The following is a 14,900-nucleotide window of genomic DNA, read 5'->3' on the forward strand; positions in this document are numbered from 1 at the left end:
AACCACGTGACCTTTTTTGGGGGGTTGGGAAAACTAATGACATCAATTTTTCCATCCCCTCTTTTTTCTTCATTACACCTTTTTTTGTGGATCCGCAAAAAAAAGGATAAAAATACGGAACACAATACGGATGCAAAACAGATGATTTTTTTGCGGATTGCGGATGAAAAATAGAGGATACAGATTTTCATCCAGGAGAACATACTGACGTGTGAATGTAGTGGTTACATTCACACGTTCAGTAGTTTTTCAGGACTGTAAGATGTCTGCAATCGTCTGCTATCTTTGTCTGCAATCTGCAAAAAAAATTTCCGTAATGCATCTGTATTGCATCCATAATCTGTATTTTCATCCAGGTCAGCAAAGAAAAGGGGAAGGTGATAGTTGAAAGAGAAGTCATCTTTTCCCCGAGACGTGACATCATCAAATCTCAGGGAAAAATTACTTCTGGCAGGGGTCCCCGGACACTCCAGCCGCTCACCACGGGCACGGGGAGGCATAAGTTGATACATGTAATCAGTGTCCCCCCCTCCAGGCTTTTAGAAAACATCAGACTTCTCCTTTAAAGGGGTTTTTCAATAATTTGTCCTCTATGTTCCTCTGTTTTGAATACAGCCGAGGGTCGGCACATGACCTGCCACTCTAGTCATTCTTTATGGAACCGCTGAAGAAAGCCAAATACAGCTCTTGGCTCTTAAAAACATACTACAACTAGGGTAAGAGTAAATATAAGAGTAGTAACATACTAACAGAGCAATGGTGCACAATGTGTGGCCCTCCAGCTGTTGTAAAACTACAATCTTCATTGTGCTTGGAAGGCCAAATGGTGTCCAGGCAATGATGGGAATTGGAGTTTTGCGACAGGTTTCCACGCTCTTATAGAGAACCATAGATTTTAATTACTTATAGGTGATTCCATTACCTTTATCTCTATTTTTCCTTTAGCTTTCTCTCTGATTTAGACAAGTGTTCTGGTAGCATAATCTCTCATTTACCCTAGTGTTTCTTTATATCTAATTTACCATTTCGCTTCAGCTCTAATTTACCCTCTTCCTCCTTTCTTTTTGATATAGCTAGGTATTCTCCTAGTGTTATCTCTAAGGTACCATATTGTTCCTTTACCTTTATCTCCAGTTTAGCCTGGTGTTCCTTTAAGGTGCTTTTAAACTGGCCTTAGTCGTCATCTGATTGGATTTTATGTGCGTCTAATTCAATGCATAATTTTCAGACACACATTGCCCTGTGTAGATGGGCGATGCACAGCTGATAATGATGCATTAATTGGGCTGCACATGATTGTATAGGCAAAGCAAACCAGGGCCGATCCCAGAGATTGGCCCTCCCTAGCCCAACCCTTCAGCCCATCTCTTTATCTTACACAGATGTCTCTTTAGCTTTACCCTGCTCTGCCTTTAGCTTTACAATCTAGTGTAACATATAAGGTACATAGTTGATATATATTCACTTTAACATGGCATTTGTGCACATGGAATTAGTACACATCCAGGCAGTCCCTCCCTGTATAACATTATGTAGCAGTACAAAGTACTTGAAGATTACCTCAATTAGGGCAAATAGGCTTTTATGGCACATGGTAAAAATAGAATGTGTTTCTCTGGCACATAAGCAGTTTTCCCATGAGGAAACTTCAGACGCTGTAATAGTAAGCGCACCTGCTTACTGAGGCAAAGTGTTGTGACTGGAATTATACGGAATTATATCCTAACACTGTGTCCCAAACTTCACATTATATGAATTTAGCAATTACTTCATGGAGCCCCTCTGCAAAATCTGGAATCCCCTCCCCACCCACACCCACACACTCACACACTTCTGAGGGTGCAAAGCACACATGAACACACACATAACTCAGCACACACAAATACACATATAATAAATATACCATAATATACTAATGCGAACATATGAACAAACCCACAGGTATTGTAGACTTTAAATGTTAGTACAAACAAGAAACACACATTTACCCATAACAATATACACACTAAAACCTAGATCATCATAAGTACACATTCTGTAGATACAAGTATACCACACATACCAAGCCACAAAGGCATAAAAAGGAGAACATGCGTCTACAGGCCTTGTTACCAGCTGGCATGCTTGTAGGGGTGAAGCTGTTAGACCATTGGAGAACACAAGGGGGTGTAGTTTCAAATGTGGGGAACACAATGTGGAGATGTGGCCATACAGTAAGGGTGGCTTTACCCAATGGGCAAAGCTTCTGTGACAGTTACGCATCTAATCTAATTTTCTTATTTGAAGCACCTTTTGCCCCTTGGAGAAAGTACCAAAGAGGTTTACTTTTTCTCCCTGCACTTCCGGAGTTTACTCAATGCCCTTAATAATACACATGAAGGAATGCTTGTGTAATATTAGTTTATTTACATTTGTGACAGAGGACGATCAGGCCACGTTCTATTACAGTTAACCTAAATATACCATGAGATCTTAAAAATATTCAGTCTCTCTCACTAACTCATAGGGCAACATGATTTCAATATTAGGTTGCTTTTAAACTATATTGAATATGTTGCTCATTTACTATTTTATATTACTATTTCATTTGGTTTGTATACATTTATGCCCATTATACAAACCTCAACCCCAGATTCCTATAGAGACCAATTTGTCCTAAACATATTACACATTCGTTTCTCCAGGTCATGGAGCCAATGACACAAGGGTGGCTATAAGAAATGACAGACCCAGCCTTGACCCAGGACAGGAAGTCCTCTATCTTAGAAGGAAGCGGTTATCACAAATAAGCTAGACTTCAGGCAGGCGTATTCCTGTATGTCTCAGAAGAGGAAGCAAAGTGAAAAATATACTTGCTTCTAGGAGAAAAGGAATTAATAGGAACCCCATGTTATTACTTTGTATGCTGTGCACAATAACAGGTATACATGTATACATAACAGGGATGAGATGTCAAGAGAAAAGATGGTCTGTATTGCCTTCACTTTATGGATCTCTTTAGTTTCTGGATGTGTCTCAGTTAGTGTTTGCACAGTCTGGTAGTATATGCCCTATTTACTACTGACATATAGTGAATTTCTTTTACCTTAAGATGGCCATATGCATCATTTTACGCATCAATTTTAAGAGATATTCAGGAAAACGGCATGACAGATTTAAGCAGGAGATCCATTAATTAGTGTCTCCCCTTATAGAAAGCACACTCTGTCCTTCTTCTATTCCATGAACAGCCATTTACCCAATGGCCACCATATTATCTTAAATTCCCCATATAGTGTCTGCTGTGGGGACATGTAGTCACCTGCAACCTCCAGCTCACTGTGGTTACCTATGTCTCATGTCACTATGTTTAAACAATGATGACTGAAATGCGTCAGCATGTAAACATGTCTCCCTGACTCTGTCAATAAAGGGGCATGGAAAACCAAGTTCTGGACTTCTAGTTTGTGCGATGTTTAATGCCATATTATATCCAAGAACTAAGGTGAACTGTGTACCAATATACTTTAGTATTCTGTAATGCAGGGGTTCTGTAGCACACAATGCTTATCTTCTGCACAGAAGGGCCTGATGTTCTCCTTTGTATGACATGTGTGCAGAGCCTCTCTTTTGCATTGCCTGTGGAAAATAAAGTTTCTGTTGGGAGGTATTGATTCTCTATAATAACAATAACCCATTGTATGGGATAGATCTAAAGCACACGTACCATTAGAGCTTTACCTCTTTACCCCAGTGGCAATGAGGTAGTCTAAGCTTAAAGTGCAACTTTAAATTCTATCAAATCAACTGGTGTTAGAATGGTAAAAAAAAATCTCCAGTCTTCCAGTACTTATCAGCTGCTTTATGTCATAGACACAGACACGTAGGACATACAGCAGCTGATAAGTACTGGAAGAGTTGAGATTTTTTTAAATTAGTAAATTACAAATCTCTGACACTTTCTGACACCAGGCTGTTGCACAGTGTGTGAACATAACTTTAAAGTAAATGTACCAGTCTAATAAGTGAAAAGAAAATATCAAACTACCTGATTGGGGCCAGCAAATACATCCCAGTGGTGCAGTCCATTTTTTAAACCGCCACCTATTTCCCGCTGTCTGCGCCGGTCTTTGATATGCTTTGATATGCAGTGTTGGTATAGCACTACATTGTGTGTTCTGTGCAGGATGTCCACATCACCAGTGTCCAGTTCTGTAGGTGTTGTGTCTCATAGCAGCTGTCACTTGCAGGGGAAAATCACACAAAGGTCTCAGCAGCACCTATTCCACTCAGCACATTCTGACTGGTGTTTATCCCCAAGCAAAGCTAATCTGTGTCTATTGTTTGACATCGTGAAAAATATTAACCACATTTTATTAATATCCTCTAGATGTGGACATGTATCCTGGTCAATGATACAATATGTGACGTACCATTATCATACACCTCTTACTAATTATGCAACGTACCATTATCATAAACCTACTACTGAATATGTGATCTACCATTATCATATACCTACTACTGAATATGTGATGTATCATTATCATATACCTACTACTGAATATGTGATGTACCATTGTCATATACCTACTACTGAATATGTGATGTATCATTATCATATACCTACTACTGAATATGTGATGTACCATTTTCATATACCTCGTACTGCATATGTGATGTATTATTATCATATACCTACTACTGAATATGTGATGTACCATTGTCATATACCTCGTACTGCATATGTGACGTACCATTATCATACACCTCTTACTGAATATGTGATGTACCATTAACATATATCTCGTACTGCATATGTGACGTACCATTATCATACACCTCCTACTGAATATGTGATGTACCATTAACATATATCTCGTACTGCATATGTGACGTACCATTATCATACACCTCTTACTGCATATGTGACGTACCATTATCATACACCTCTTACTGCATATGTGACGTACCATTATCATACACCTCTTACTGCATATGTGACGTACCATTATCATACACCTTCTACTTAATATCTGACGTACCATTATCATATACCTTCTACTGAATATGTGACGTACCATTATCATACACCTCTTACTGAATATCTGACGTACCATTATCATACACCTCTTACTGAAGTGTAAATATTTAGAAATGAGGAAAAACAATTCCCTCATTTTAGTTTGTTACTTTGTACAAAATAAAATTAGTTCTTCTCTGGAGACCACAAACAAACAAATAATCAGGCTAACTGTTAATACCGGATCTTAAAGGGGTTTTCCAGGATTCTAAAAACATATCTGCTAAATTTCAGAAACAGCGCCACTCATGTCCTCAGTTTGTGTGAGGTATTTCAGCTCAGTTCATTTGCAGTGAATTGATCTGAGTTGTAATACCACACACATCCAGAGGACAGCTGTGGCACTGTGCTGCTGTCATACACAGCATTTTTATTTATTTATTTATTTATTTTGGGGGGGGGGGGGGACTGCCACTGCAGTTTTTGATCCAAGATCAGAAATGGATCCAGCAGTAAGCAGTATAAGTAAGCATAAGTCCTTCATTTTTAGTTGCCATTCCTTTTGAGTCTACTTTTATTTTAGGATCAGAATTGCAGTTGCAACCTATAGATATCCATACCCCTCCAATAGTTATTCCTTGAGAAAACCTTAGCCAAGCATGCAAGTGCGTTCAATGGGGATTGGTGAGTAGGAGATTGCCAGACACTTCTGGCGGCAGATCATCTCTAGGGAGGTTGGGGGAGGTTCCCAGCATTGACTGTTGAAATTCATCACGCCCGTTTCTTCCCCCCTGACATCATATGTCAGGAGAGAGCCCCCCCCCCCCCCATACACATAACACAGGCAGTCCCACAGCAGTGGGTTTGTTGGATTTTTCTCTCACGTTTAGGGCCTATATTTGGATTCTAATTATTACCTGGTACACAATAATAAATAATGCTCAATAATAGATGGACGATTAATATATGAATAATAATCACATATGAGACTATGGAATCTATCAACAACAATTTATTGATGGTTTCTGGGTAAATTCAAATGGTATACTGCTGGCTCCTCCTGAGCTAGTCACTACCAGTTTCTCCAGTGTAATCCCTTATTTCCCTATGGTAATATTACTTATGGCAATGGCCATAGTAAAAAGAGAAATATAAAGAAAGACTTCATGTAAAACTTAGAATTGGTTTAGTCAAGCCTTGTCAATGTCTCCAGCTATAGCACCTTGCATCTTCAGAACATTAAACCCCCTGATGATGAAGTGCTGCCCCTCACCCCCTGTACACACTGTCATTGGGTGGTTGGGGCAAAGGACTCCTCACTGCCCCTGATACCAGGTGAATAGCCCCAGATGCCATGGAGCTGCTATGCCAGGGAACACATAGGTCAGGGGTAGAGGGAGGACCCTAATGTGGGACACATCTCATACTGTGACAGGCCATGCTGCATTTTATGTACTTTACCCCTTCCCTGTTTCTGTCATTATTGATATGTGACATAGGGGCAATGTCAGGGGATGGGGGGGCTTTCTATTACAAAAAACCTCTATTGGCCCCTTACAATGGCCCCCAGTGCCCCCATCTACCTCTTCCTGTTATAGGACTAAGCTGTCTCTCCACCTCCTGTAGATAATCATATAATGCCCCAGAGTAGGTTATATATAATGCATGGTGCCCTGCTGCTCCTGCCATAGTACCATGCACATCACTATGCAGTACAGTGTACAGATGTAGCAGAGCTGAATGTGTTATTCTGTATTCGGGGCCCTATTACTGTGCATGACGATAACCCCCTGACACAGTGCAGCAATGAGTCACAGATCACCATGTCCCTGTCACTGTGCACACACCGCGGTTCTGCCCTGCAGACATGTGCTGTATGTCGGGGCGCCCCGCTGTCCTGCACTCACCGGGCTCGTGCTCTCCGGGCTTGTCCGACATCTCGATGACCAGCAGCTCCCGGCCCTCGAAGCTTCGTCCCACCGTGTAGATGCGACTGATGGACGGACACTGCAGCCACACCGCCACCAGCGCCTCCCGCAGCTCCGGGTACCGGTGATATTCAAACGAGATGCCGCCCGGTTCTCTGCTCAGCCTCCGCCGCCTGCCCTGAGCCTCGGACGAGGTGGATGGAGAGCAGCCGAGGAGGAGCAGCAGCCCGCAGGCGGCCAGCCACACGGAGCCCCGCACCATCTTCTTACCTGTCAGCTAGCGGAATACACAATGGCCGCCTAGAACGTGATGTCAGTGCTGGCAGTGTGCACGGTGCCCTATAGCATCACCTGTGCTGCACTCTACCCTACAGCTGGAGTGTCCTAGGCTTCCCCCGGGTCCCCTGCTTCTTCCCTTTGTCTCCTTATCTCTGTCACTGGCTGCTGCTGCTGCTGCTGTGTTCTCCAGCCCTCCTCCCCCTCCTCTTCCTCCTCCTCCACCCTCCTCTCACCTTCCCATCCTGGGTGAGGGATACAGCAATCCCTGCTGAGGCTGTGGAGGATGCAAATGGGGTCACTGATGTGTTGGGGAACAGTATGACAGCCCTCATCCCCCATAACATTCACTTATTCTGCCCATCTAGGGGGTAGTAGAAAATACACCAGTCCATGATAGGGGCTCATTCACATTCAGTGGGTTTGGCATGGAACTTGCAAATGTTCTGCAATGTTTTCTCCACAGAATTGGATGCCATTGAAATCCCCATGATGGTATATGTGTATAAGGGATGTTTACTCCCCATTTGTTTTAAGATTTAAATATCCACAAAAAAATCTACAACACATTTGCAATATGTGAACATACCCTAAATCGCCCTTTTCTAGGTGCTGTTTTTCCAGGTTGAAGTCAATGGTAAGAAAATAAAATTATATAAATATCGGATAAAGTTTGCTGTGAAAAGGAAAATAAACCACAACCCCTAAAAGCATGTGGTTTATCCAACATCTGGTGCTTGCTGCAAAAGGACAGATCTGATGAATCAGAGGAAGACAGCTTCCAGGATGAGTATTCAGCGGCTGTGTACATCCAGAGAATGAGGACAAAGTGGTCACCAAATGCCTCCTCAGAACAAGTGGCAGCCGACTAGGCCTTCCGAACTTAGGGAACACATGGCCTGGGCCGTGGTAAAGACTTCTAGTCAAAACTCGTCTCAACAGAATCTGACAAACGTTTTAGGCCCCTCACTCAGCACCCACCCCATCTCTTTAAAAACGCCCCATCTGTACTAAAAAAGTAATAGTGCCAATATTACAGTTAGGCCCAATTTGTGCCTCAAAATAGTAGGAGTACTTATATAATAGAAGTAATAATAACCTTATATAGAATTTAGGGCCCCTCTATGTCCCATATAGTAGTTAAAGCCCTCTATGTCTCCATGTAGTAATTAGGCCCCCATCATGCTTTTATATAGTAGTTAGGCCTCCTCTGTGCTTGGTAGTTAGCATTACCCTTTGCCCTCATATAGCAAATAGGCCGTCTCTGTGCAAATATATTGTAGACATGCCCCCTTTCTGCCCCCATAAGCTAGTAAGGCTTCTTCTTGGCCCTCATACTTGACAGACACACTCAGTACCCCAATTACCAGTTTGGCAGTTTGCCCCCTCATATAGTAGTTAATCCTTATCTGTGCCCCAATATAGCAGACAGGCCTCTTTGAGTGCCTATATAGTAGGTAGTAGTTAGGTCTTCTCTGTGCTCTCATATAGTAGGCAGACCCCCTTTGTACCCCCATATATTAATTAGGTACCCTCTGTGTCCCCATATACTAGTTAGGCCCCTCTGTGCCTACACATAGTAGACAGGCCCCCTGCGCCCCCACATTGTAGGAAGCTCCTTTCCATGTTACTGGGGCTCTGGTGTCCTGCAGGTGCTCTCTAAGCTTTAAGTGGGGGCATAATGATACTATGTACACAAGTTTCCAGCTATCTGCCGCAGTGCAGAGTTCCTTAGAGCTGTGCCTATATGATGGGCACACAGCTGAAAGTTATGCTTGCCTGGGGATCTAGGACATATATCTTGGATCCCTGGCTGGTTATAGCTTACTCTGCAGGCCCAGATACAGCTAAATGTGGCAGCTGCGGCCCTAAATATTTACTGGTGGGTTGGCCATCCCACCCCTGACCACCACACACTTTGCCACATACTGTATCATTTGAGTATAAAACCACCACACATTGTTTGCCTAAAATTAGTTATAACTAGATGTCACGGCCGCGGCGGCGGCCCGTGTTCCGGGCCACCGCCGCGACCTCCTCCTGCCCCATGCAGCCGCCGGGGTCCTTGTGCAGGGACCCGGCGCTGCTGCTAGTTCGGCCCCTGGGGGCGCCTCACCTCTCCTCCGCTCCTGTCTCCGTCTGTGCCGGCCGGCGCACGCGTCCCCGCCTTCTAAGGCGCGCGCGCGCCGGCTGTCTCGGATTTAAAGGGCCAGTCCGCCCTTAATTGGTTAATTGCACCAATCACTCCCTATAAATCCCAGCATGCCCTGTCCCTTGTGTTGGAGCCTCTACATGCTTCCCATAGCGTTTGGCCCAGCCCCCTGTTGTTCCTGATACCTATCCGCTACCTGGTCCCAAGTTCTTGTTCCTGATTCCTATGCGCTACCTGGTCCCTAGTCCTTGTTCCTGGTTCCTGCTCCCCTGTCACTTCTTTGCTCCTGTGTTCAGACTGTCACCTGCGGTTACGCCTTCAGACCTCTGCCAGCTCTGCCAGCCTACTGCTCCTGCCACGCCTCGCCTGCCGTCACTAGCAACCAAGCCAGGGGTAGCGACCTGGGGGTCGCCTGCCGCAGCAAGTCCATCCCGCCTTGCGGCGGGCTCCGGTGAAAACCAGCGGCCCCTTAGACTCCGCTCCCTGGTGAGGTTAGTGCTATCGCTAGTGACGGTCCGGTGGATCCACTACTCCAGGCGTTACACTAGAAAATGTACCAGGAGCTGCCCGGGTATGAAGTTTCAGTGTGTTATTAGATTTATTCTAAGGTGCCCAGGAGGCCAATCTATGTCCTTTTTTTTGTTTAAGGGGAAATCGCCAGTAGCCCTTTATGCCCCTATATACCCAACAATTCTGCACTGTTTATGTAAATTGTAGCTTATGCACATTAGAAATAAACTAAAAACTTCAAATATTCATCCTGTATACCTGTAGTGTATAGTTGGGGGGGGGGGGCTGTATATCTGTAGTGTATAGTTGAGGGGGTCCTGTATACCTGTAGTGTGTAATTGGGAGGGGTTGTATACCTGTAGTGCATAGTTGAAGGAGGTCCTGTTTAACAGTAGTGTATAATTGGGGGGGGGGGTCTGTGTACCTGTACTGTATAGTTTGGGAAGTACTGTATACCTGCAGTGTATAGCTGGTAGAGGTCCTGTATACCTGTTCTGTATAGTTGGGGGTCCTGTATACCTGTAATATATAGTTGGTGATGGTGCTGTATACCTGTAGTATATAGTCGGTGGAGGTCTTGTATACCTGTAGTATAGAGTTGGTGGAGGTCCTGTATACCTGTAGTGTATAGTTTGGGGTCCTGTAAACCTGTCGTATATAGTTGGTGGAGGTCGCGTGCACCTGTAGTGTCCTGTGTAGTGTCCTGTATACCTGCAGGGTCATATTTACCATTAAGCATTCGTGGTCTGCCTAGGGCAGCACCTTGCATGGGCGCAGCACCAGGGAGCAGGGGGAAGGAAACAACTTTTAAATTGTTTTTATTTTTCTAGTCTTCCACCTCCTCTTCAGACTTGCCAGAAAATCTAGTCTTTTCGATGGGGGGTATGGTAGTATTGGTCAGGTCTGGTGTGGCAGTGTTATCCAGTCATGGTATGGTGGTATTGGTCAGGTCTGGTATGGCAGTGTTATCCAGTCACAGTATGGCGGTATTGGTCAGGTCTGGTATGGCAGTGTTATCCAGTCACAGTATGGCGGTATTGGTCAGGTCTGGTATGGCGGTGTTATCCAGTCACAGTATGGCGGTATTGGTCAGGTCTGGTATGGCAGTGTTATCCAGTCACAGTGTGGTGGTATTGGTCAGGTCTGGTATGGCAGTGTTATCCAGTCACAGTGTGGTGGTATTGGTCAGGTCTGGTATGGCAGTGTTATCCAGTCACAATGTGGGGTATTGGTCAGGTCTTGTATGTCGGTGTTATCCAGTCACAGTGTGGCGGTATTAGTCAAGTCTGGTATGGCAGTGTTATCCAGTCACAGTGTGGTGGTATTGGTCAGGTCTGGTATGGCGGTGTTATCCAGTCACATTGTGGCGGTATTGGTCAGGTCTTGTATGGCGGTGTTATCCAGTCACAGTGTGGTAGTATTGGTCAGGTCTGGTGTGGCGGTGTTATCCAGTCACAGTGTGTCGGTATTGGTCAGGTCTGGTATGGCAGTGTTATCCAGTCACAGTATGGCGGTATTGGTCAGGTCTGGTATGGCAGTGTTATCCAGTCACAGTGTGGTGGTATTTGTCAGGTCTGATATGGCGGTATTGGTCAGGTCTGATATGGTGGTGTTAAATGTGACCTCTGGAGCTATTATCTACCAATCTATCATGATGCTAATTGGTGAGTGAGGATGGGGCGTCCTCAGGTTTAGTGCTTAGGGCAGCAGCAGCTGGTAATACTGCCCTGTATACATGTACTGTATAGATGGAGTAGGGGGTCCTGTATATGTGTACTGTATAGATGGAGTAGGGGGTCCTGTATATAAATGTACTGTATAGATGAAGTAGGGGGTCCTGTATACCTGTAGTGCCCTTTATATACATGTACTTTATAAATGGAGTAGGGGGTCCTGTATACCTGTAGTGCCCTGTATATACATGTACTGTATAGATGGAGTAGGGGGTCTACCAGTTATTACTGTGGATGTTGTGAGGCAGCTGCCCTAGCAACCATTATGAAAGTAGTAATCCTATTGGTTGCTAAGGCTCCCAACTGCCGTTTCCTCTGGGCAAAGCTGCAGCTAATTATATCACCTTTGTGTGCAGTGTGGAGATTTTCCCATTTATCTCTATGGGGCGCTTTTCTGCATCCCCCTCCTCTCCTGTACATCTGGCAAGGACGGGACCTTCGCTATAACCTTCCTGGGCACCCAATGTATCTGTGTGCCAAATTTGGGGTCAAACGGTTCAGGCGTTTGGAAGTCTATATGGGACAGACAGACAGACAGACTTTCATTTTTATGATATAGACTAGAAAATGTACCCGGCGCTGCCCGGGTATAAATTGTCAGTGTGTTAATTAGATTTGTTCTAAGGTGCCCAGGAGGCCAAGCTAAAGGTATTGTTTCATCTGAGTTAATCAGTGGAATTAGTGTATACCTGTAGTGCATAGTTGGAGGGGTTCTGTATACCCACAATGTATAGTTTTTAGGGGTCTCGCATATCTGCATAGCTGGGGGGCTGTATACCTATAGTGTATAGTTGGGGGGTCCTGTATACCTGTAGTGTGTAGTTGGGGGGGATGTATACCTGTAGTATATAGTTGAGGGAGGTCCTGTATACCTGTAGTATATAGTTGGTGCTGTATACCTGTAATGTATAGTTGGTGGAGGTCTTGTATACCTGTAGTTTATAGTTTGAGGGTCCTGGATACCTGTAGTGTATAATTGGTGGAGGTCTTATATACCTGTAGTATATAGTTCGTGGGTCCTGTATAATTGTAGTGCATAGTTTGAGGGTCCTTTATAACTGTAGTATAGAGTTGGTGGAGGTCCTGTATCCCTGTAGTGTATAGTTTGGGGTCCTGTATACCTGTAGTATAGAGTTGGTCAAGGTGCTGTATACCTGTAGTATAGAGTTGGTGTAGGTCCTGTATACCTGTAGTGTATAGTTTTAGGTCCTTTATACCTGTAGTGTATAGTTTGGGGTCCTATATACCGGTAGTATATAGTTGGTGGAGTTCCTGTATACCTATAGTGTAGTTTTGGGGTCCTGTATACCTGTAGTGTATAGTTTGCGGTCCTGTATACCTGTAGTATATAGTTGGAGGAGGTCCCGTGCACCTGTAGAGTATAGTTTTGGGGTCCTGTATACCTGTAGTGTAAAGTTTGGGGTCCTGTATACCTGTAGTATATAGTTGGTGGAGGTCCCGTGCACCTGTAGAGTATAGTTTTGGGGTCCTGTATACCTATAGTGTCCTGTATACCTTCAGGGTCGTATTTACCATTAGGCACCCATGGTCTGGTGCATAGGGTAGCACCTTGCAGAGGGGCAGTACCCTCCCGTTCAGACTTGCCAGAAAATCTGGTGTCTTTTCGAGGGGGTATGTCAGTATTGGTCAGGTCTGGTATAGCGGTGTTATCCAGTCACAGTATGTCGGTATTGGTCAGGTCTGGTATGGCAGTGTTATTCAGTCACAGTTTGTCGGTATTGGTCATGTCTGGTATGGCGGTGTTATCCAGTCACAGTATGGCGGTATTGGTCAGGTCTGGTGTAGCGGTGTTCTCCAGTCACAGTGTGGCGGTATTGGTCAGGTCTGGTATAGTGGTGTTATTCAGTCACAGTATGGCGGTATTGGTCAGGTGTGGTATGGCAGTGTTATCCAGTCACAGTATGGCAGTATTGGTCAGGTCTGGTATGGCAGTGTTATCCAGTCACAGTATGGCGGTATTGGTCAGGTGTGGTATGGCAGTGCTAAATAGTCACAGTATGGCGGTATTAGTCAGGTCTGGTATGGCAGTGTTATCCAGTCATAGTATGGCGGTATTGGTCAGGTCTGGTATGGCAGTGTTATCCAGTCACAGTATGGCGGTATTGGTCAGGTGTGGTATGACAGTGTTATCCAGTTACAGTATGGCGGTATTGGTCAGGTCTGGTATAGCAGTTTTTTCCAGTCATAGTATGGTGGTATTGGTCAGGTGTGTTATGACAGTGTTACCCAGTCACAGTATGGTAGTATTGGTCAGGTCTGGTGTGGCGTTGTTATCCAGTCATGGTATGGTGGTATTAGTCAGGTCTGGTATAGCGGTGTTATCCAGTCACAGTATGGCGGTATTGGTCAGTTCTGATATGATGGTGTTATCCAATCACAGTATGGCGGTATTGGTCAGGTCTGGTGTGGCGGTGTTACCCACAATATGGCGGTATTGGTCAGGTCTGGTATGGCAGTGTTATCCAGTCACAGTATGGCGGTATTGGTCAGGTCTGGTGTGACAGTGTTATCCAGCACAGTTTGGTGGTATTGGTCAGGTCTGGTGTGGCAGTGTTACCCAGTCCGAGTTTGGTATACCTGTAGTGCCCTGTATATACATATACTGTATAGATGGAGTAGGGGGTCCTGTATACATGTACTGTATAGATGGAATAGGGGGTCCTGTATATAAATGTACTGTATAGATGGAGTAGGGGGTCCTGTATACCTGTAGTGCCCTTTATATACATGTACTTTATAGATGGAGTAGGGGGTCCTGTATACCTGTAGTGCCCTGTATATACATGTACTGTATAGATGGAGTAGGGGGTCTACCAGTTATTACTGTGGATGTTGTGAGGCAGCTGCCCTAGCAACCATTCAGATTCCAGCTCCCTGTGAAAATGAAAGCAGTAATCCTATTGGTTGCTAAGGCTCCCAACTGCCGTTTACTGCTGGAGACATGCAGCTAATTATATCACCTGTGTTTGCAGTGAGGAGATTTTCCCATTCATCATTATGGGGCGCTCTTTCCCCTCCCCCTCCCCTCCTGTACATCTGGCGGGGACGGGACCTTTGCAATAACCTTCCCGGGCATCCAATGTATCTGAGTGTCAAATTTGGGGTCAAACGGTTTAGGCGTTTGGAAGTCTTTTTGGGACAGACAAACAGACTTTCATTTTTATGATATAGACTAGAAAATGTACCCGGCTCTGCCTGGGTATAAAGTGTCAGTGTGTATAGAGGGTCCTGTATACCTGTAGTATAGAGTTGGTGGAGGTGCTGTATACCTGTAGTAT

The 14,900-nt window shown here is 44.6% G+C and overlaps 2 protein-coding genes across 4 annotated transcripts in view; both read right to left on the reverse strand.

The window, feature by feature from the left end:
• Positions 1 to 7,384, reverse strand: part of CPE (carboxypeptidase E) — a 51,977-nt gene extending 44,593 nt beyond the window's left edge. Inside the window, exon 1 of the mRNA XM_069950183.1 lies at positions 6,910 to 7,384. Coding sequence (XP_069806284.1) covers positions 6,910 to 7,192 — 283 coding nt within the window. The 5' untranslated portion in view covers positions 7,193 to 7,384. The remainder of the gene's footprint in view (positions 1 to 6,909) is intronic.
• Positions 1 to 14,900, reverse strand: part of AVEN (apoptosis and caspase activation inhibitor) — a 350,669-nt gene that overhangs the window by 169,942 nt on the left and 165,827 nt on the right. The gene's annotated exons all lie outside the window — the stretch shown is intronic.

The sequence above is a fragment of the Dendropsophus ebraccatus genome, chromosome 13, assembly GCF_027789765.1.
Source record: "Dendropsophus ebraccatus isolate aDenEbr1 chromosome 13, aDenEbr1.pat, whole genome shotgun sequence".
In the NCBI taxonomy this organism is placed as follows: domain Eukaryota; kingdom Metazoa; phylum Chordata; class Amphibia; order Anura; family Hylidae; genus Dendropsophus; species Dendropsophus ebraccatus.